This window comes from Malania oleifera, chromosome 12 (assembly GCF_029873635.1).
Source record: "Malania oleifera isolate guangnan ecotype guangnan chromosome 12, ASM2987363v1, whole genome shotgun sequence".
Classification (NCBI taxonomy): domain Eukaryota; kingdom Viridiplantae; phylum Streptophyta; class Magnoliopsida; order Santalales; family Ximeniaceae; genus Malania; species Malania oleifera.
In genome coordinates this window covers 80,219,158-80,242,953 of record NC_080428.1, presented here as the reverse complement: position 1 = coordinate 80,242,953, position 23,796 = coordinate 80,219,158, and the positions used below count along the sequence as shown (strand labels likewise).

Below are 23,796 nucleotides of genomic sequence, written 5' to 3'. Positions count from 1 at the left end.
TTTATTTTTTTTTCTTGTATTTTTTCTTATCTATTAAATACTATTAGAAATGAAAGTTTGTTTTAATATGAATAAAAATTAGAAAAAATAAATAAATATTAATAATGTGTAAAATCAAAATTTTGTTCATAAATTTGGTGTGTTTTTTATTTTCTTTTTCACTTTCCTTGATACCTAAACATAAAAATGTGGATTTCTTGATATTTTCCTTTTATTTTTTTTATATTTTTCGAATTTCAAATGAAATAATGGTAGTGGGGCATGATTTGGCCCATCTCCTCTGCCACATTGACGTAGGATTTTTCCATATCACCATATGAAGGGATTCATTTTGTAAGAATCTGAACCGTGATATAGGGAATTAATTAATTAAGAGAATGGTAAATTGGTAATTAAGCAAGTTTCGTCGACGAAGTCTTTGTAGTTCTCGGCGATGAAGTGCAGAGTTTCGTGGACGAGAAGTGGCTGAGTCAAAGGGCTATAAATAAATATTTTCATTACTTCTCAGTTAAGAAATCTCAAATTCTTTCTATATCTCTCTAGAAACTCAACCTACTCTCTATTTCTCTAAATTTCTTCGCCGTATGTAGCGGGAATCATAGATCCGACGTGTAACAACCCGACCCTTTATACGAACTCAGGTGTCACTCACTCATACAAAATATTTGTACATGTTCAAGATACATAGACAACCCGCTTTAAACAGGGACATACGGGTGTAACTCATACATAACAAGAATGTAAATGTTGCGGAAAAACATAAACATTCATCGGGATTTCTAATAGACATATACCAGAGTTTACTGTTGTATCCTCAAATACATTTATACAGACTTAGAACATATCTTATTAATACAACCCCAAAAGGATATTTCAACTAAGTTCAATATACACATAAACTACTTACGTATGCTACAACCAAAAACAATTCTCTCAATTCCTTAAGCAACTAGGACCGACGTCCTAATAAACTTGAAAACAAAGGTTGTACGATGGGGTGAAACACTTCTCAGTAAGGAAGAAGGTGTTACAACAGTGTGCGACCACATATGCATATTTGAATAAAAACCCATATATATATATATATATATATATATATATATATATGTACGTAAAACATTTCTTTACAATACTGTAATATACATAAGATTTATTTACACATTCTAGTATTTAAATCATGCATATGAATATTAGAACAACTACCAGCTTGTTATAACATGTTTTGCCTATTTACCCCGTGGCACGGGTTGTGCACTGATATCTCTAACAATGCCCTGTTCGTGCACACATTTGTCAAGCATCAAATATATAGTTCGACTGCCCCCATCTGGTCTATTATTTCACCAGTGGTTTCATTACTCATACAAGCCGACTATCTATGTACCCACACTGACTTACATGTGTGGTTGCATTGTACCCTTTCAGCTGAAGAATTCCATGCCATTGGGAGTATCTTTCAACTCCTTTACTGAAGCTTTTTCAACTTTTCACATTGGAATATCTTTCAACCCCTTTTACTGGAGTAACTTTCAACTCCTTTGGTGGCAAGTTGTGGTTCCATTTATCATATATACAATTTATAATGAAAACATAATAATTTGTACAATTTCAGTATTTTCACAACTCATTCAATCACATCGGGTATAAACCGGCACACACCCTCTCGATTTACCCTTTTTAGGTATAAAGCTCGGTATATAACCGACCCCTGTTTTCCACATGTCAATATAGCAAATTGGAACTCCAGTTCCCATATCTCATATATATATATATATAGTATAGAATGTTCATACATTTCCATTTCAATATATATCACACAAGTTTAATCCAAAACCCGCTAAATGATAAAAATCTAGTATACATCATTTAAATGAAAAAGTAAAGGATTTAAGCATCTCCTACTACAGTATAAATGCAAATAGGTGATTTTCCTAAAATTTGAAGATCATACGCCAAAATCCTCGTTTTTACCAAAAATCGTAAAATCATAAAACCGACATTTCTATTCGGTAGAATTTAGCAAATAAGCAGTTAAATCATACATATAAGTATAAACTAACTTTTTAGCAGTTTAGTTTTCCAAAAATGTTGTTGTAATCAAGTTCCCCTTACCTTAAACTTGACACGAAACTACGTACGAAAACCGATCCAAATCGACAACCCGGGATCCTCAAAACTTAAAAACTACAAAACATAACCTTACTATAATTTCGACTACTATCCAAATATCCAATCAAAATTGAGATCAAATCCTTATCTCGATTTTTGAGAAAACCCAAAAATCCTCAAAACAACGATCCAATCTGCTAAAGTTGTAGAATTCCCTCCTCTGATCCCCGTAGGAACTTTCGTTTTTAGAAACGGACGTCAAACGACAAAGAACCTTAGAGAGAGAGAGAGAGGAAGAGCTTTTGGGAGCAAACTTAACCCTTAAGCAACCAAAATGGATATTTATAGGGCTTTTGATTGAGTCAAATTCGTCAACGAGGCGACATCTTCGTCAACGAATCCGCCACACAGCTCATCGACGAAGCCACCCCTTCGTCGTCAAGCCCAAATTCTGGATATTTCTCTGACCTGCTCGGTAATTACTCATCGACGAGACTCTGAATTTCGTTGACGAGGATCTGAATGACTTCATCGACGAACGTGACTCCTTCGTCGACGAACCCAGCTTATTACGGGTTTGGGTCTATGACATTACCACAAGGATCAAGGAAGGATTCTCTACAAGTTCTACGGATTGGATTTTCGTTTCAGGCATTCTCGAGTTTTGGCTCAAAATAGAGGTAAGGCTCGATTTTCAGTTCTAATTTTGTAGTTTTGTAGGTAATAGAGTTGTGAGCGAGTTTTGTACTATGGGTTGCAGGTTTTGGAACTTGGTTCGCGGTTTAGGGCCCTTGAAGTTTGGGATTTGTCATTTGGGAAAAGGTAAGGGGCTTCAGTTTATGTCGGTTATTTTTGAAATCAAACTCAGTAGAACTGTAGTTCACGGTCCTGTGTATGTTTTGGTTACTCATTTGGGGAAATCTAATGGATAAAATTATGGGTTTTTCATGTAACAGTTTTTAGGAACAAAAGGGGTATTGGGCTGAAATCCCTGGTTTTGTTGGAAAATCTTTGGTATACTGTGTTATGTATTGTGTTAGGGATGGTCGTGCCTTGACTTTATTAAACTGTATACGCTTGGAAAATCATGATATATAGATTACCAAATGGGTATGGTTTGTTTGGTTATATGAGCATGCATGGTTGTATTTTGATGAAATGCAATAGGAACTGGGTTTCAAGTTATTCCAGGTACTGAAAGAATGTCTGGTTCTATATCCGAGGGCGTGTGTTTATCACCTGCCACGTTGGCAAGAGTGTTCGACTCTATATCTGAGGGCATGAGCCTTACCGGCTGATCACCGAAAGGTGTAGATCCACTAGTTTGTACCGGTACGATGCCATGGGAGCCTGGGGTTTGCCATGTGTCGGGGACGCCGTGTATCTCGGGTCGGCTATGGGCCAACGCCAGGTATTGCGGGCCGACTTCAGGCCGAAGGGTGTGACAACACTGAGTTACTTGATCATGTGTGTGTGTGTGTGTATGCACTATTTTGAAACTGTTTTGCAAAAGTATTGGAATTGCATTTAACTGTGTATGTTTTGCTGTCATAATAACACTCAAATGTCACACACCATAACCTATATCTGCCCTTACTGAGAGTGTCTCACCTCTGCTATACGTACATATTTTTCAAGTCTTTTGAGTAACCGGAACTAGCGTCCTGGTGTTAGGAGCATAGTGGTCGGTGTACTACGAGAGGTACTTGGGTTAGTATTAGGACTGTATCGGGTTGACTTTTGTGGTTATGGTTGTCACCCGGGTTGTGTTGTATTTTTGTGTAGTTTGACTCCTTTGTAGAGACTCTGGAATGGTACATATTGTGTATAGAAAGACTTATTTTTCACTGTATTTCTATTGTGTATGTGAATATGTATAGGGTGTCTGGGAATCCCACGAGATCAGGCTCTCATTCATTATATTGTATCTTGATTTTGGTGATACAGGGACAAGTTAGATTACTTTTTCACCCTCGAGTCCAATTATTGGGTTCAGGGCGTGACACATTCTGCTTTCCTACTTTATCGATCTTCTCCATAGCCATTCATGACTTCTAATGATTTGGCACTATCCCGCTCTCGCCCGACTCTCCCCACTCTCTCTCTCTCTCTCTCTCTCTCTCTCTCTCTCTCTCTCTCTCTCTCTCTCTCTCTCTCTCTCTCTCTCTCTTTGTATTTGTTCCCACATCTTGTTTTATTTTCCATTACATTCTCCCCACTTTCAATTTTTTTTTCACTTGAATCTCTAAGACTTGATCCCCTAAAGCACTCCTTTCCCTCCCCTTCCCTCCTTCCTATTAAATTGGTACTTAACTCTTCTTTTCACATATAGATTTTTTTATTTTCTTTTATTTGTTCCCCTCAATCTATTTGTAGCTGTGATATTTTGGGTTGCACATAGGTTAAAATATCTTCATCCACATGCATTTTCATAATTCTTTTTTCACTTGACTCGTCCTCTATTCTTTGTTTTAGCTTTTACTATTAGGATTCCTACTCTTTCCAACACTGTCATGTATTATATGTATCATTGACTTATAATTAACACTTGTTAAAATTGTCCAATAGGGTGATATAGGCAATGCTATAAGCCTGTAAAAAGGTTTAATTAATTAATTATAGAATGTTCAGGACTAGATTTAGACACTTTTAAACTAACTTATATGCTTAGTGACGAAGTATATAATATAAATATTTTTTAAAAAACTCATATACTAATACAATACTTGTAAAAATATTTTCCTTTAAAATCACAAGATGTATTAAAATCCCATAATTAAAATTTTTAGAAAAAAAAAATAATACCCCTAACTGTTAACCAAATCATACATTCTTCAGATCAATAAGGTTCTTAATTTGTTGTTTCCCAAGCATTGGTTTATATTTCACTGCATCCAAGATTATGTTGTATTTTATTTATTACCTAAGTAATATAGTTAATATAAAAAAATAAATAAAAAATTAGTTGTTGAGTCATTGGGACTTTGTGTTGTTTATAAAAAAAAAAAAAAGAATGGGGATTTGACTGGGGAGATAAAGCGGTCAAGGGCAACAAATGTGGTGTGGAGGTAATCAAGATCGCACGGTTGGCCACTTGGACCTTTATTCCCATTATTCTAATCTCATAAAAATTTTTATGTACATATATTAATTCCATAATAATATATTTATTTATTTATTAAATATATAAAAATAGGGTACTTGACTGTAGACTTGGATACGGGGTGAACTTTGGGAAGACGACAAGTTGTACGGCAGCATGTGTTGTTATGGGCTTTGCAGCCTCATTATTTTTAAATCTTCTTTTTTTTTTTTTTTTTGGTTGGCCAATGTGTAGATAAATTTGTTTTTTTTCCTTTTTTTAGTTTTTCGGGTGCGATGACCTATATTAGGGCCCTCAAAGGTTTCAGGTAGGCCTGGCAAAACGGGCGGGCGGGCCGGGTTTGGGCGGGTCACTAACGGTCCGGGTCATAAACAGGTCGGGTCATAAATGGGTCGGTGTTAAACGGATCACACACATGTCAACCCTAACCCGCCCATTTAATAAACGGGCAGGTAACGGGTCACCCGTTTAAAAAATATGATTTTTTTTTATTTTAAAATTTTTATAAATTTCATATAAAATGACATTTTTTTAATAAAAAAAAAACTGCATTTTATTTTTTAATTTCTAAATAAAAAGAACATAAAATGTAAAAAAAAAAAAACATCCCTTTAATGAATACAATTTTTTAAAAATGTAAAATAAAAAAAAAACACACACACACCTCTATATATAAATCTAAATTTAAATGATTCCCATAATATTTACATAATACATACAGAGCTGTGGTCTGTGGAGCCTGGAGGAGACCTGGAGACAACGACTCAAGGTGTGGAGTGGATCGATTGCAGGCTCACAGCACCGGCAGGTCTGGCAACTCGGCAAGCAGCAGCGCACCAAAGGAGAGGAGAGGAGAGGAGAGGACAGGTCGGGGACTCGGGGCCGTCCGGCACGTTGCAGGCTTGCAGGCTTGCAGCGCACCAAATCCAGAGGAGAGGAGAGGAGAGGCTGAGAGCTTGAGACTCGAGAGCTGCGGCGGCGGCGGCAGCGGCGGTGCGGGTTAGAGTCTTAGAGACTTAGAGCCCTTAGGGTTTTTTAACTTTTTTGTGTTGAGTCTGTTGACTGAGACTCTTGAGTTGAGACTAAATTCTGAAAAGTGAAAATAACTGAAGCCAGACCCTGAGGCCTGAAGGCATGTGCCGTGTGGCCCGTGTGCCGTGTGCGTGCAGCGTGAGTGAGTCGTGACTGTGATTCTGTCAAGCTAGCGCAGCGCCTGGAGTGAAGAGTGGTTACTGGAGGCTAGAAAGGGCATTAAGGCAAGGATCCAAAATAACGGGTCACCCGGCGGGTGACCCGACCAAACCCGGTTAACCCGTTTATAAACGGGTTAACCCGTGACCCGCCCAAATATTAAATGGGTTATCTTCTTTAAACCCGAACCCGTTTTAAACGGGCGGATCCGGGTGACCCCAACCAACCACCCAAAGTATCCAAAGGCACAACCAATCAATAAATATCTTCATTGATCAATCAAGAATACTTTCATTTAAGGAGAGGGTAGTTGAAACTCACAAGTGAAAAGGAGATTATTGAGAATAGTACTTTTAAGTTTATCTCATATTAAAAAATTACAATGAATGATTAGTGTTTATATATATGATTGGACTCAAGATTCAATAGGGTGGCTAAGTTTTTGGGTTAAATTAGTGATCGTCCATGTGTATCTAGTGTACATAATGACTCCTTTGTTCCTAACAAGAAGGGGTGGTAAAATGAGTCGAAACCTGATGGATGACTCATTTAACTTATTACTAGTCCTTGTTGGGTTTTGTGAAGCATAGTTGCATTTCATTCGGATGATGACCTGACCTGAATTATTGTTGCGTACTTTTTTAATGAGAGATTTTAATCTTAAGGCTTAGTCCATAGAGCAAAGGTTTGGGCTGTTTTGTAGCCCATTGCTGTGCACGGGATATAAAATTATTGTTTTCGGTGATTAGGGTTGGTCGTCGTTTTTGTGTGAGAGAGACGCAATTTCTAAGAGAGAGAAGCACTCTGTAATTTTTCCCTAATAATAGAGAAATCCTTGCAACTTTGTGGACATAAGCAAATTGCCGAACCACGTAAATACTGTCTTGTATGTGTGATTGATTTTTCTTTTGCATGTATTTTCTTTATTTTGTGTCTCACAGGATTTGAGAATTTTGTGTTAATTCCCTATAGTTCCCACTCCCCATCTTCCTGGCATCTCCCGAATGGGCCAAATCCCCTAATTATCCCTCACTCCCTCAACCTCACTGATTCTCCCTCACTCCCTCAGCCTCACGACCTCACAGCCTCAAGGACCCTGGCTAGTGGCCTCACCGCCTCACAAGCGACTAGGCGAGAAACAGGACCCTCATAGCCTCACACTTCACACACGGCCTCATAGGAAACTAGGCGAGAAGTAGCCACGCCACTCTCCACGCGGCCACCCCAGCAGCCACACTAGAGCTAATTTGAGATCTCTCGATTCCCCTACAACAGTACCCATCTTGGATACTGTTATGTGGATTGCATATCGTGGTTAATATGTTTTGCGTGAGAAATTTATGCTAATGTCCTGGTCAATTATTGGTCTCTTGTCCTACCTATATCTTGTTTATGTGCATTCATGGACTAATCTAAATTTGATCATCTCTTTTTCACATTTTCTTTGTGTTTTTTCCTATTCTGTTTCCCCAATAGGCTAATAGTGTCTATTATCTGCTTTAGATAAAAATATATATATTTTATATTTTTTTAAAGATTTAATAAATAAAATAAGGAGTGCTTTTCTTTAAAAAAAAGTAAAGAAAAAAATTAAAATATATAAATTATTTTTTTAAGCGGGTCACCCGTTTACGACCTATTTATTAAACAGTCGGGTTTGGATTTATATGTCAGTCACCTATTATTAAGCAGGTCAACTCAAATTCAAACTCGTTTAACCCCTACCCATTTATGATCCGCTCGAAATCTGACCCATTAACCTATTTTGCCACCCCTACTAACAAGTGGTATCTAGATCGAACTGTGTGTTCTTTAGCTAGCAACATCATAAAATCGACATATGAAGTTAATTCTTTTAACATGGTAATTATGTGAACTCTAGCCATTTGAGTACTAGAATGTCCATGATATAAATCTAACTATGTGAATTAATATACATGATTAGCCCATGCAAAATAGAAAGATGAGTTAGGATAAAATGAAAATATATGAATATAATGGATAACACATTAGGTTAATAATGATGTTGCAATATTGGATAAGAATTGGCTTTGTCCTCTTATCAACAACTGTTTGATTTTTATAACTCTTATCAACAGCCGCTTGATTTTTATTTAACTTATTCAAATTCACAACCCAAACCATTCCAAATTTGTCCATAAAATATATATATAGTTCGTCATTTCTTATTGCAAGTGCATCCACTCACTTCTCTGAGCAAATCATACTTTTGCAGTGCTAGGAATCTGCTGTCCAAATTTTGACTAATTTGTCATACATGAATATTTTCCCTTTTGTAATAGAGTAGCTTCAATAAGTATTTGTGTTTTTATTTAATATTAATTTTATTAGTAAATATTTTCCCTTCCATTATATTTGTAACAATCTTAAAGTCAATCCCGTGCATATGAAGTGGATATCTTAATACATATAGTCACTGCACACACGACCTCTAAGATTACTTAGTTAGCTTGATTTTGTATGCATTTACAGGCACTAGAGCTATAGGAGAGGTGTCATTTAGTTACACAACAAAATATAAATTTCAAGAAAGAGTAAAAGATAAAGTTATTTCGAAAAAAAAAACGTATCTTGAAATAAAGTTGAATCATAATTTATATAGGTAAAATTAAGTATAACTTATAACATTCTAAATACAAAATCGTTAAAGTAGTAGTTAATATTTTAAAAAGGATAAAAAGCCAATGTATTAAATTAACATATACTTAATTAAAATAAAACCCATAGCTGTTGTTTAATATTTATTAAACATATATTTTTATTTTTATTTGTAACATATAACATTAATACCTACAATTTAAACATAAAAATTCGAATATAAAAAATTATAAAATTTAACCACTTAAATGTCCCTGATGTTGATGCATCTCAAGACACAAAATGGAACTGGAGGCGTCTGTGTCTGCTCATGGTCATGCAGATCCTGGCCCAGAATACCTTGATCTATTGTTTGGGGAGGCCCAATATCAAAGGTAACCCAGGCCCAGATTTATCATTAGGTGTGGCCCAATATCCATACAAGTATTAAATTTGAATAAAATATAATATAAAATTATATTAAAATTTATTCGAATCTATATGAGGACAAATCTTTCATACTCCCAAAGAAGGTTTTCATTGGATCACCATAGTGTAACTATGTCTATTTCTTACTCTCTCTATTTCGTTTCAGCCATGACTTGTAATTAGGTCAGTTGGGTCCTCGAGATTCGATGAAATTTGTCGAAGGCTTCGAGCTCACCTTAAATAAATAAAGTTCAAAAAGAGTTTTGAGTTTGAATTTGGATGAGTTATAAATTAAAATTAACCTAATGTTTAATATATAAAAATAGGATGTAATGAAATGGTATTCGTATTTATATTTTTCATATTCACAATATAATTTTTTGTTCTCTTCCTTTCTTTGACCACTCATGACTTGTAATTAGGCCAGTTAGGCCCTCAAAATCCAACGATATTTGTTGAAGACTTCAAGCTCACCTTAAATAAACAAAGTTCAAAAAGAGTTTTGAGTTTGAATTTGAATGAGTTAAAAATTAAAATTACCCTAATGTTTAATATATAAAAATAGGATGTAATGAAATGGTATTCGTATTTATATTTTTCATTCACAATATAATATTTTGTCCTCTTCCTTTTCTCTGATCACTCCATTTTATTTTATTGTCATTTCATTTTACCGAATAAGTCACTAAATTGTATTCATTTTAAACCTACGTAAAAATAAAATTACAACTAATGAGAGAATCAATAGTGTCAACATTTTAACTTACTATTTTTGAAAAAAAATATAATATAAGATTCTATAAAATTTCATTTTCTTTACTTCAAGTCTAAATCTTGAACTCAAAAATTATACTCTCAATTTCCAAACACAATCTTAAGATTTTTTTTAGATAACCCAACTTAGTTGATGATTTATATTTCTAATTTTAATCTATTAGAATGGTTAAATAATATTATAATAATTTATTTTCTCTTCCAAAACATTTTTTTATACTTTCTCGAAATCAAGAAAGAAAATCCTATAGCATATCAAAATCTTATCAAACATAAATTCAAAGCCATAAAAGAGTGAGCCACATAATATGCCCAATCCCCAATCAATACATCCAAAGAGTCTTACATATCAAGGAGCTTTGCTTTTATCATCTCCACTATTAAATAAAACTCAATACATATTTAAGAACGACATAATTAATGTGTAAACAATCCTCTTACATGCGAACATAGATCATGTGACGATCTTCTTCTTTCTTTCTTTCTTTTGAAGAATCAAAAAAATAAAAATGAGAAGCTAGAGCTCATCTCTGAGGGGAAGAGAGTGGGGTGGCGGTGGGGCTGGGGCTGGGCCAGAGGAGAGCTTGATGGGGAAGGAAGCCTCGGTGGCAATGCCGCAGAGACCTTCCTCAGCATCCACGCCGCGCTGCATCCTCAGGTACCCACTCTCTCCCCACTGGCTGCCCCACGAGTTCTTCACGATCCAATACTCCATCCCTTCCACCGTCCTCCCGTACCCCACCACCGCCACCCCGTGGTTCACCTCCGTCCCGCACTCCCCGCTGAACACTCCCTGTTCATTCCATTTCATAACTCATTAAATCCCCCATCAATTCTTTGGCTTAATCGATAAATTCAGAAACCCAAATCGGCTTACCTCTGAATAGAACTGCATGTCGGAACCGCTGGCGTCGATTGCAACCGCTACCGGCTGGTTGACAACTGCTTTCATCAACGCCTGTTCGTCGTTCGCCGGCACATTCTGGTGCCCGTTGATGGTCACCAGCGTGCCGCTATTAGCCTGCGCTTCAGAAATTAAATCACAAAGGATTTGATACAATTGAAGAACGAATTGAACGAAATTAATTGATTGTGAATTGAGAAGGGATTAATGGGGGATTGTGGGAGTAATTAACCTTGGAGGAGTCACAGGTGCCGTCCTGAGCTTGGTAAGGGTAGGAAACCTCGGAGGCGATCCCGTTGTTCTTAATGAAATCGAAAGCAAGTTCCATCAATCCGCCATTGCATCCTTTGTTCTCCGACACGTCGCAGTCTATCAGCTCCTGCTCCGACAGCGACACCAGCTGCTCTGTTTTTATGTAGTTTATTCCCTCCACCGCCGCCACCGCCGCGAATGCCCAGCAGCTCCCGCACTTGCCCTGGTCCTTGACGTCGGTGACCGCACCCTTCTTCCTCCAGTCGACGGAAGCCGCGACGTTCCCGGTGCTGTTCTCGTATATGAACCCGGCGACCCCGCGCCGGTCACCGGCGAACGCCCGGTGGTGTTTGACCTTGGAACCGGCGTAGGAGCTCCTGAACTCGTGGTTGGTCATGTCGGCGAACTTGTTCAGCCTCAGCTTGTACGGCTTATCGGCGGCGGAGTTCACTCGGTGAACGTACCTGGCGTTCTCCTTGAACACGTTGAAGCGCCTCTGCTTCTCGGCGTGGTCGCGGGGCACCGCGTGGTGGCTGCCCCACCGCTCGTACAGCCCCCAGAGGCTCTCCTCCGAGGCCAAGTCCTCCTCGCCGAAATCAAAGCTCTCGACCGCCGCAGCCGCCGCAAAAAACAGAAGCAGAGAAGAAAGAGCAAACACAACAATCTTTCCCTTCTCCATTTTTGTGATTGAATGTATGAAGGAAAGGATGAAAGCTAAGGTATTTGAAATCTGGGGTGACCTGAATATAAAAATCAAACATGAGGAAATTAAGGATCAGATGAACATGTTTTGAATTGAAGAAGCTTTAATATATACGTGAGGAATGAGGATGCTTTTTAACAAATTTAAAGAAGGTGAGGAGTTTGTGAGAATAAAGTGTGAACGCGAAATCTGCCCGGCCGGCTGCCGCTTTCTTGCATGCAAACCAAATGGCTTTGACTTGAACGAAGCTATTTGGTTTGGAGTTTCAACTGGCAAGCATCTTTTATCTCATGCTCCGCGCCTCCTCTCTTTCGGAAATAGTTTTAGAAGATGGAGGGATTTAAAAAATGGCGCCTTAACAGTCATATATTTGGGAATTACATTAAAATATAACATACCACTCACTTGTGTGAATTTAACGTTCCAATATACAATGACATTTTACTAGTGTTGTTTAATTCTAAAACTCACGTTCAATTAGACTCTATTTTTCATTTTTCCTTTTTTTTTAAAAAGCAATAATTAAAGGTAATACTAAACTTGATCATAAAAGCAGCATATTTCTTTTCCTATTGTCTTCCAACTCAAACTCGAATCCTAGACCTAAACATTCCTTTTAAAAGATGATCCCACGCTTTCGTTTTAAGTTGCTTGTAAGTACTATGGCGGCATAAAAGTCATATATATTTATTTGATAATTTGTAAAATCAGCAATTAAGTTATTTCATCATTTATTTATTTAAATGTCATCATAGACTATAAAGTAATGCTTACACAATGCTTCATAACTTAAGATTACATTTAATTTACGGAATATCTATTCTCAGGTTTTAGATTAGCTTTAGTAAATTACAATTAGTTATACCTAAAAATTATGTTGTTACTATAAGATAAATAACAACTTGAAATATTTTATCAGTCCATAATAATAAATGGATAAAGAATAACGATTCTTAAATTTCATTATCGAAATATCTATTCATTTCTTATTACATATTGAATAAAACAATTAAGAATATATGCAGAATAACTATTTCCATGATTTTCAAAATTTCAACCATATACAATCCTATTTCAATGAATAACCATTCCCTTGTAAGAGAAATTTTGAAAGGATTTTAGTACTAAAATATAAACTTGTGAACTTAGAAATTCTATATTGAATGTTTTAGGTTTAAATCTCATGAGCAAAGACAATCTTTACAGACGAAGAAATATGTTTAAGACAAATAATTTTGTTTAATGACTAAAAAAAAGGATATATGTTTCATTTAAACTGTACAAAATTCAGCAAAAATGATTGAAAAATGTACACAGATGATTATGTATACTCACAGATGCAGCTGAAAACGCACAATCAGACTCAAATCTATTCTTTTGCAGAGAGAGCGTTTGAAAGAGGAAAATTAGGAATGGATTGGATGAACAAAATAATTCTAATGTCCGAGAGAAGGATTTGACAAAGAGAAGGATATCAATCCATCATCAGGAAGAAGTCGTCTGTGAGAAGAATGGGCATGAGGGATTTGATGTACTAAGAAATTATATAGCAACGAAAGATATGGGACTATTTAATATGAAAAGTTATTGTAGACGACGGTTTAAAGACATAGAAAAATTAAGAAACTGTCCTCAATATATAGAAACGTTTATGTGGAAACAACACGACCACTTCCATTGAATGATTTTTTTTTTTTTTTGGTTAATGGAAACGCACAGCACAGCTAAAATTGAAAACATTTCTTACGGGTGAAAAATGAATTAATCTCTTCCTTGTATAGCTTAAGTGCACTGGGTTGGTTCAGTTCTTACGGGTGAAAAATGAATTAATCTCTTCCTTGTATAGCTTAAGTGCACTGGGTTGGTTCAGTGAAACTCCACCGGAATGAAGGGGTCATCAACTTAATATAAAGCAAATGCAAGAAAACAGGTCTTGGATTTGTATTTTTTTTATTTTTTTTGCAGCCTGCTAAGGGACTGCGGATGCTCACGCAAAGCCCTGAATAAGTTGGAAAAAAAAAATGAATAAAGAAGGGGCAAAAGAAGCAAATAACTATCACTCTACGCAAATGTCTTGTCATATAATTAATGGTGCACATGAATGGGTTAACATAGGAATGGGCTTGGCATAAGGATATCTTAACTGCCCCATTCTTCTCTTCGAATAACTAAACCACTGTTCACAAAAAAAATGACAATCAGTCTTGAGGTAAAAGAAGCTCTTCGTGAAGAAGATTCTCAGGGACAAAACCTTCAGTCTAGCAATCAATCACTGAGCTGCCTACAGGAGTAACTCTACAAGAAGAGAAGAGCAACCTCCATGGTGAAGAGCAATGACAAACATGCAATTGCAATAAATAAATAAATAATTTAAAAAAAAAAAAAAAAAAACTGGCTCTAGAAAGAATTTCCAGTGCATGCAAAAGAAATTTGAGAGACGAATAAAAAATTTTGGAAACTTGGAAAGTCCCTTAGAGCATATCAATACTCATTCCTCACTGTTTGAATTTGAATCGAAGAAATTTATTTATTCTAGAGTAGATAGAGAAGAGCAACCTCCATGGTGAAGAGCAATGACAAACATGCAATTGCAATAAATAAATAAATAATTTAAAAAAAAACTGGCTCTAGAAAGAATTTCCAGTGCATGCAAAAGAAATTTGAGAGACGAATAAAAAATTTTGGAAACTTGGAAAGTCCCTTAGAGCATATCAATACTCATTCCTCACTGTTTGAATTTGAATCGAAGAAATTTATTTATTCTAGAGTAGATTCTGAATATGCAGGTAAGTAACCTTGCTATCTCACAGAACCGGGCCTTTAAATGGCGCTCAAGCTCAGTTCAAGAGAAAAGAAGGAAACTACAGGCAGATATCAGAAACGGTTGGACAGAGGCACCAGTAGCCATCTTATAATATGTATAGTGATTCAACCTAATGTTGATGCCTGATTGTATATGGGGCTAAACTTAGCTGTATCAAAGCACATAGACGTGGAAGCATGAATAATCAAGTCTCTACTTAAAAGCAACCACAGTGGTATCACTCGAGACTGGAATTCAGCGTTTAAATTACTGTTGTCATATGAGAGAGAGAGAGAGAGAGAGAGAGAGTCATGATGATGATGATAGAAGAGTGCCGTGGAGCTTACTCAATGGCATAGCAAGATGGACAGGACAGCATCTGCAACTAGAGCAAGGACTTGCCAATGGAGAGGACTAAGCAGGCAAAACCTAGGCAATTATGTGTGTGTGTGTAAGTGTATAATATGGGTTTATATGTGTTCATGTATTTCTCTTGTTGGGGGACGGGGATGGATAGGCTGTTGAAGTTGCCAGGATGACTATTGAGACAAAGTTTTGTGCCTAAAGCACCCTCTCCATTAATCTTGCTTGATTCCCACTTCAACTGTGAATGTCTTTTGCCCTTTGAAAGGGTGGGAGAGAGCATTCCACGAAAATGATGGCTCTTATTTCTAAAGGAAAAATAAAATGCAGAAATGGGGAATGAGAAGTTGGAATAACCATTTCATTCTACTCCATTCTTGTGCAAGCATCGTAAAAAAGTTTAGAAAACTGAAATGCCCAATAACAGGTCACAGCAGCAATTGCAGTGCTTGTATTACTAGTATGCATCATGTTTAATAAAGATTGGAGGCACAAAAGCACCACAGTGAGATGCAACTTCTGATGGTGCAACTTTATTTTCCTGATTCCCTATTGTCTCATGAAAGTCGAGATTGTGAAGGTCAGCATCAGATCAACTACTGGCTTAAGTTTTACCTAGCAGCCCAACCATGATTGGGATGCTAAGTTTGGTGTGCAAATTGAAGTGAATTGATTCCAGAGAACCAATTGATGGACGAACACAAAAGTTGCTGGGAGAGTTTAACCACTCAGGTGTGCCAATCTCGGAAATCAGAAATAATTTTTCAGCATCAGAAATACAGATAAATTAAACTTCTTTTGAAAAAAAAACTTTGGAGAAAGCTAAATTTAATTCACTACCAAAAGAAATGCACACAAATTATTGGTGACAAGATGAACATATTCTTGAAAATATAGCAACTCCAGTCATGAACTGAAAACATTATTAATGGACTGGATCTATGCAATACAGAAAAAAATATACTCCACCTATTTATGTATCACCTAAATGCTTATTTAAATCTCATTCATGATTTCAATTATTGGACAGTCCAAGGGAAGATCGATTGTTGGACAGTCTAGGACACACAGAGAAGGGGTCATCAACCTAATATAAAGCAAATGCAAGAAAACAGGTCTTCAATTTTTCTTTTTTCTTTTTTTTTGCAGCCTGCTAAGGGACTGCGGATGCTCACGCAAATGTGATTTCTGCCTAGTGCCCTGAATAAGTAAAAAAAATTCAATAAAGCACAGGCAAAAGAAGAAAATGACTATCACTAGCTAATGTCACGTCATATAATTAATGCTGCACATGAATAATGGGTTAACATACAGTCAAGGGAATGGGCTTGGCATAATCAGTGGGAAAGAACACTGCTGAGCTTGGCTCGTCAAACTAGCACAAGGATATCTTAACCACCCCAATCTTCTCTTCGAGTAACTAAACCATTGTTCATAAAAAAAAAATGACAATCAGTCTGAGGTAAAAGAGGCTCTTCATGAAGAAGATTCTCAGGTACAAAACCTTCAGTCTAGCAATCAATCACTGAGCTGCCTACTAGAGTAACTCTACAAGAAGAGTAGAGCAACCTCCATGGTGAAGAGCAATGACAAACATGCAATTGCAATTTGTAAAAAAAAAAATGGCTCTACAAAGAATCTCCAGTGCATGCAAAATAAATTTGAGAGAAAAGAATAAAAAAATTTGGAAACTTGGAAAGTCCCTTAGAGCATATCAATACTCATTCCTCACTGTTTGAATTTGAATAAAAGAAATTTATTTATTCTAGGGTAGATTCTAAATATGCAGATAAGTAACCTTGCTATCTCACACAGTCAGGCCTTTAAATGGCGCTCAAGCTTAGTTCAAGAGTAAAAAAGGAACTATACGCAGCTATCAGAAAAGGTTGGATAGAGGCACCAGTAGCCATCTTATAATCTGTATAGTGATTCAACCTAATGTTGATGCTTGATTGTATATGGTACTGAACTTAGCTGTATCAAAGCACATACATAGAAGTGGAAGCATGAACAACTCTCTACTTAAAAGCAACCACCGTGGTATCACTCGAGACTGGAATTGAGTGTTTAAATTACTACTGTTGTCATTATGCCACTGCATGCAACCTATTACTGTTCCCCATAGAGCCTTGCCCAATGCTTTGCTAGAATGGCCCCTCTGCCATCAAGAAAGTGTCACCTACCATCACTGTAGGTGATGGTTAGAGGCTAGTTAACTTGGCCACACAAAACCACCACCCACTGCCACCATAGACCCTCACCCAACTACCATCACCAATGACCTTGCTTCCTCTGCTGAGTGCTGCCCAATACCATAGCAGATCCCCCCACCCTTTTGCCACCATCCAGCCCTCTTCCTCTGCTAACGAGGATCCCCACCCAGCACCAAGGTTCTTAGAATTGGGATCCTACATAGGATTATTTGGCATTTTATGACAACTCTCAATAAAATAAGCCTAAAAAATTGGTAGTAAGTTTAAGAAATTAAAACAAATTTTAGGAATGTAGCTAGCTTGCTAGCTAGCACCTAGTAGGTTTTTCCTTTAACAACGTTGACCTTTAAAAAGAAAAAATCTGAATAGTCTGAATTGCAAAGTGCTCTGCAAAGGGCACTGTTGATAGTCTGTTTATTCAGTATTTGTAGTTAAAATGCAAAAAGAATGAAGAGAAAAGGAAGAAGTTGCTAATCTTGATTCAATAAACTCATGCAAACTTCCCAGCTTCTGTGGCTTTATCATCAGATCACAACTAGAAGAAGAAGGAGAAGATGGAAAAAGAGGAAGAGGAAGAAAAGAAAAAAAAAAGGCTTTTTTGTTGAAGGAAGAAGAACTCTTTGTTAGTCGAAAGGAAAAGATGAAGAAAAATAAAGCTATATGCTCTCTACTTTGGGGAAAGATAGGTCTCCGGCTTCTCAATAATAAGAAAAAAGAAAAGGAAGGGGGGAAAAGACCTACAAACACAATGAATAACTGCTACAAGTCTGCAACTTTGAACTCAGTCTGATTGTACAACTCCCTATTTGTTGACACTCTCTTCTTTTCTCAAAGCTATCAGCTAGCATTCCTAGCTCGATAGACAATTTGGAATCTTCCTATCAAGAACTCTAAGCTTTCAGAGAGCTTTTGATTTTGAAGGAAAAGAGCTTTCACGAGTTGCTTAGTTGTCCTCTTAACTTGGAACAAGCAAATTGCAGTCGCAGGACATGTTTGTTATTTTCTCCTAATTTTGATGCATTTGGGCCAACTGGACCAAATTTTGTGTCTATAGAAGAAGTAAAGTGTTCAGGCTAATAAAAAATATAGATTGGGCCTAGCCCAAAACCGTAAAAATCTGTATTCCTTTTTGCACAAGTAGGATTGGTAGGATTGCATGTAGGATCGTGATCCTCAAATTCTAATGATTGAGATAGGATCCTATTAGGCTCCTGCTTGATTAAGATTCTTCTTAAGATCCAAATCGATTAGGCAAGTCCAGATCATATGATCAAAGGATCACTGGAAATCAGGATTTTGATAACCATGCCCAGCACCACCACAAAAGCTTACTGTTCTACCACCATGGCACTCTCTTTTTGCTGCCATACCACACCCATACCAATTGGACACAAAAAAAGCACCCTGTTGCACTCCAAGACCACCCAACCCTTCCTCAATGGTTGATGGCCATCCCAAAACCCACAGCTCCACCTCCTTCAGTATCTCGAAATTGATGGCCATGGGATTTCAACCGAGTTGAAGATTTAGATTTGGATGTGATGGTTGGAACATATGGAATTTTGAACCAAACATAAGCATATCTGATTTTAGATTGAGAATTGCAGGACTTGAAAATTTGGAAATCAACAAAGGTAGAAATCTCAATCGAGCAAAAGTGGGGGAGAATGACAGAGAGAGAGAGAGTTCAGGAATACTTAAGGGGTGATCTCAATGCTTTTAATTTATTTTATGTTTTTAGTTTCCCAATTCCATTCATTTTTACAATTAGGTAGATCAACAAATGCATCATCAACATATGGAGCACAACACCATACAAGCTTCCAGTTTTCAATTCCATTTTTTTTCTTTTTAAGTTTTAACAAAATTCAAGCATACACTTGCAATCAACCAAACATTAATTTCAAGTATTTTCACTTGTCTCATCTAGAACTTGTTCCCCTGTAAAACCAAGACTACTTCTTGAGAAGGCTTCCCAACTAAGACTAGCGACACTCAAAACTAGCATTTAGTCTCTCATAAACATACAGGCTAGTAGTTAACCCTGCAATTTTCAGACAATTATAGTGATGCCATCATCAAATATTCAGCCAAATAAATAAATAATTCAACAAAAATACATTTCCTCTCTTCACACACAAAAAAGCAAGAGAGAGCCCATGTGTAAAGACAGGGTGTGCAAACTGCAAGTGGATTCCTCCAAATTGGTATTAGTCACATGGAAAAATGTTCAAAATCAAACCACAAATCATAATAGCACTCATCATTTTAAAGTGACGAGTCTGTTTTATGATCACACTCTAATAAGTCCGAATAGAATAATTGAAGGGAAATTACAACATTAGAAAGTTCCCAGAAAGCCCACCAGGACTGAAACAGAAAAGGTTATGCAAGAGAATCCTTTTGCTTGGCTTGTTGTAGCAGCTCTTCCCTTACCCTCTTAATCTCCATTTCCCGCTCCAGTCTCTCATTCTGCAGAAATAAATAGAAACAACACTTGCTTAGCAGAACACGAACGCATTTGAATGAGTGCCAATAACCGTGAAAGATACTTCTTGTTGATATTTTTTTAATCAAAATTTATACGTCACAGTACACATGGCTAATTTCCTTTTGATCCAGCTCAAGAAAAAGCATCTGGCTAATTTACACAGCAAATCTTCAAGCACATGCTTAAAAATCCATCAAATATCCGATAATTGGGCAAAATTTTGCTAGTGGCTTCACCAAAAGACTTCGCTACTACAAGACAGAGGCATTTCAGAAAATAAAAAGGTTTATATAACGCGATATCGCAATATCCAAAGCCACAAAATGTTCTCTATAATTAATTAACGCACAATAAATCTAGGGTTTTTTGAGGATGACTGGATGAGACTGGGTCGCAGAAGAACAAGATAAATGATTTTCAAAAACTGCTCGCTCACGGGAAGATTGAAGAATGTATCGATTTAGTCGATGCACTCTTTAATTGGGTTGAATATCTTATTACGGAAGAAATTAAACAAAATAGTCATGAGAGAGAGAGAGAGAGAGAGAGAGAACCTTCTCGTCTTGATGGAGGGCGATCCAAACATGAAGCTTGTCCATGGATTGCCAGAAGATGAAAGCACCAAGTGTCATTGCAAAGTAGGAGGCCACTCTAACCATGGTTCTTCAGCTCTTCTTCCCTCTTCTTCCTTCTTGGAAACTCGACGGCAGAAGCAGAGAGAGAGAGAGAGAGAGAGCCTCGGGTCCTGTCAAAGGCAAAGATGATAAGGTGAGACTGAGGCACATCCCTCGCAATGTAGCCTCCCAATCACAATTCACAAATCCGCGATTCAACAAATGGGCTTTAATTTCAACATGGGCTTTACATGACAGGCGTTTCTTCTTCTTAATTTATTTTATTATATATTTTTATATTTTGACCCAATTTTTATATATCCAAAATGTGATTAGCAAATTCTTAATTTTAAGTGAAGAAAATATTATTTAAGTCATTGCTGAAAAATAATATGTATGCTATTAGTAATATATTTCACAATTATGTTTTTAATTTAGTATCGCGTAAGTAAGTCCAAAGAATTTGTTAAGATAAAAAGTCTTAGTCAAAAAAAAATACCTACATCATTATTATTATTTTTTATTAACCTATTCTTTGTAAACTTTTTAAGGTCTGATTTTTTTTTTACTTTGATTATTTATAAATATTTAATAGTCTATTTATTTATTAAATTATCCTTTAATAATTTTTGCTTAAGTTGGAAAGTGCATATGGAGATGAGTGGTATTAATCATCCTATATCTCATCAATAGAATTTAAAAGGATCATTTGGTCTCATCAAGAAAAATATTAAAACAAAAACTTCAAAAAAAAATTAAAAATCAAAAACAAAACCTAAAAACTGAACACTATATTACCATATTTTCAAATCAAATAGCGAATACAAATATTATAAAAATAATATATAATATAAAATAATACAAAATTTAAAACATTACAATAAAAATAAATATATTAGAAATATTTTACTTCATTATTATATTTAAAAACTTATTGCCTCAAGAACGTACTTTTTGTACATATATGTGAATTACAAAATAGTAAACATGTTTTTTGAATGATTTTTATTAGCTTTTTTAAATTCTAGATATTTTATGAATATTTTTACATTAATTTTGTTATAAATTCACGTGGTCATTTTGTTTGAATTTTTATTTTTAAATTATATTAAAAAATGATTTATCTATGCAAATCAATTCTAAATATGAGAATATTGTAGTAACAAGTTTACAAACAATTAAAAATAATAAAATTTAGTTTTATTGAAAAAAAAAAACTAAAAAAATGAGAAGAGAAAACTAGTAACATAAACATAATATTATAATTTGTTTCTTCATTTTACAACAATGAAAACAAAAAATGAAAGATAAAAAATAATATCAAACAACCCTTTTGCATTACTATAAATATATATATATAATTTTTAGTGTAATATTCCGTGAAAAAAAGACTTAAAAAGAATTTAATATTATTACCTATATCAATAAGGTGTACATTTCTTTTCAGAAACCATTGCATAAGAATTTCATGGTTAAGCGTGCTTGGTTTTATGTAATCTTGAAATGGGTAATTTTCTGAAAAGTTTTCTCATAAAGTGTGTGAATAAGGACAAAACATATTAAAAAGGACACGTATTTGTCTGTGGAACCAATTCATCAATCTGATAAGACAGATCCCTTATTTAAAACTAAGTTAGTTAATCATTAGTTCGATACGTAGTGCTCTAAATATAGATCCATATAGAATAAATAAAAATTAAAAAATTGATTAGATTAATTTAGAAAGGAAAAGGGTATTGAAGTTTTGATCCCAAATTATATTTATTATTTGAGAGTGGGAAGCTTGAATATTAATTTTAATTTTGGGAAGTTAGAGGAAAAAACAAGATATAATATTGTGGTAAATTATATTGAATTCTAAAAAGTATTTAATGTATGACTGGGGAGGACTGGACAACTGAAAGGCTACTGTCCCCAAGAAGAAACGAATAAATAAACCGAAAATGGAGAGGAGATATGCCCCCATGCAGGATCGAACTACAGACCTTCAGTTTACAAGACTGACGCTCTACCACTGAGCTATAGGGGCTTGATAGTCATTATTAAATGGAGTAGCAATTTTACCAAAAGCCCATTCGTATGAAATTGTTAAAATTTTTAACAGTGAATATATTTACACATAGTTGTAAGTGAATAGATTTTAATAGTATATGTAAATGATTTTAAATTGTGTTAAGACTTGAAAGAAGAGAGGCTTTTATAGTAAATTTGAAATAATATAAAATATTTAGAATTATATTTTTCTTCATGAAAAATGAAAAATAGAAAGGAGTGTGATTGTCATGAATTAGAGGTAGATGGAATCACCATTTCGTTTTTTGAGGAGAATAATAAAATATGGAAACCATAATTTTGTTCACATTTTAGTTGGTATAAAGTTAATTTTTAATTACATTTTGGTTTGTAGGCTAGGACGGGTGAAAAAAATATTAATTAAAATTTGATGCAATACAAACTTTAGAATAAGAAGTCTTTTATGAGACATTTAAGTGGTCAAAGTTCGAAACATCTTATTAGAGGTTTTGAATTCAAATGCTACAATGGGGCAAAAGATATGGAATGATAGATTGATTACTTTCTATTGTATTGCACAACCTTAATACAACTTTTAATCGACTAAAAATAATTTAAAAAAAAAAAAAAGATTAGTTACATGGGAACACATAACCATTTTATGTGAGAGATAGATCTAGTAGAAAAAAAGAAAAAGAAAAAAAAAATAAGTGGACAAGAATGCCTCCCAAATGAAGGCTGTAGATGAATCAAGCTACTCACGAGTGGCTCGAGGTATAACGATCCTCGGCCCAACTCAGGTGAGATATTGTCCGTTTTGACCTATTGATCTCACAGGTTTGTCCTCTAAAAGGTGTCTTATCTAGTTGGAGCCCAAACCCTCCTTATGAGCCCAATATCTCCACAGTACACATCTTATGTGGGACTATGATAGGTTCTCTCGTATAATCTCTAACATCCTTATCAACGTAATTTCCCTAGTACACATCTAAGGTGAGATTGTGACAAGCTCATCCATCTAATTTTTGTTATCCTTGTTAGCGTGATCTCCCTAATACACATTCGATGTGTGATTGTTATAGGCCCTCTCGTCCAATCTCTGATGTCTTTGTTAAAGTAGCTTGACCTCTGTGTAGTATCCACACACATGATAGTACCCCCCCAAAACAGATCCACCCACATGATAGTATCCTTAAGGTGGATCCACTCACATAAAAATACCCCAGGAAGGCTCTG

At 35.7% G+C, this 23,796-nt stretch overlaps 1 protein-coding gene and 1 non-coding gene across 3 annotated transcripts; both read right to left on the bottom strand.

Moving 5' to 3' along the window:
• Window positions 1-10,507: 10,507 nt before the first annotated feature.
• Window positions 10,508-12,251, bottom strand: LOC131144649 (vignain-like). Of its 2 annotated transcripts, XM_058093418.1 has the most exons (4): window positions 12,203-12,226; window positions 11,341-12,100; window positions 11,082-11,225; window positions 10,508-10,997 (listed from the first exon to the last, which is right to left on the bottom strand). In XM_058093418.1, the coding sequence occupies exons 2-4, from the start codon at window positions 12,037-12,039 to the stop codon at window positions 10,722-10,724; spliced, it is 1,119 nt and encodes a 372-aa protein (XP_057949401.1). In that variant the 5' UTR covers window positions 12,040-12,100; window positions 12,203-12,226; the 3' UTR covers window positions 10,508-10,721. The 2 variants fall into 2 exon arrangements, with proteins under 2 accessions (XP_057949401.1, XP_057949400.1); XM_058093417.1 differs by having other exon boundaries at window positions 11,341-12,251.
• Window positions 12,252-22,504: 10,253 nt separating this feature from the next.
• On the bottom strand, window positions 22,505-22,576 carry TRNAT-UGU (transfer RNA threonine (anticodon UGU)). The gene has a single exon. It is a non-coding gene; the product is annotated as a tRNA-Thr (tRNA).
• Between the last annotated feature and the right edge of the window lie 1,220 nt (window positions 22,577-23,796).

What these genes read in the sequence shown, in the direction of transcription:
- LOC131144649 (XM_058093417.1), bottom strand. Translation starts at nt 12,039, where the DNA reads ATGGAGAAGGGAAAGATTGTTGTGTTTGCTCTTTCTTCTCTGCTTCTG. An exon ending in GCACCTGTGACTCCTCCAAG is followed by an intron (nt 11,226 to 11,340) that starts GTTAATTACTCC and finishes TCTGAAGCGCAG; the next exon opens with GCTAATAGCGGCACGCTGGT. An exon ending in ACATGCAGTTCTATTCAGAG is followed by an intron (nt 10,998 to 11,081) that starts GTAAGCCGATTT and finishes TGGAATGAACAG; the next exon opens with GGAGTGTTCAGCGGGGAGTG.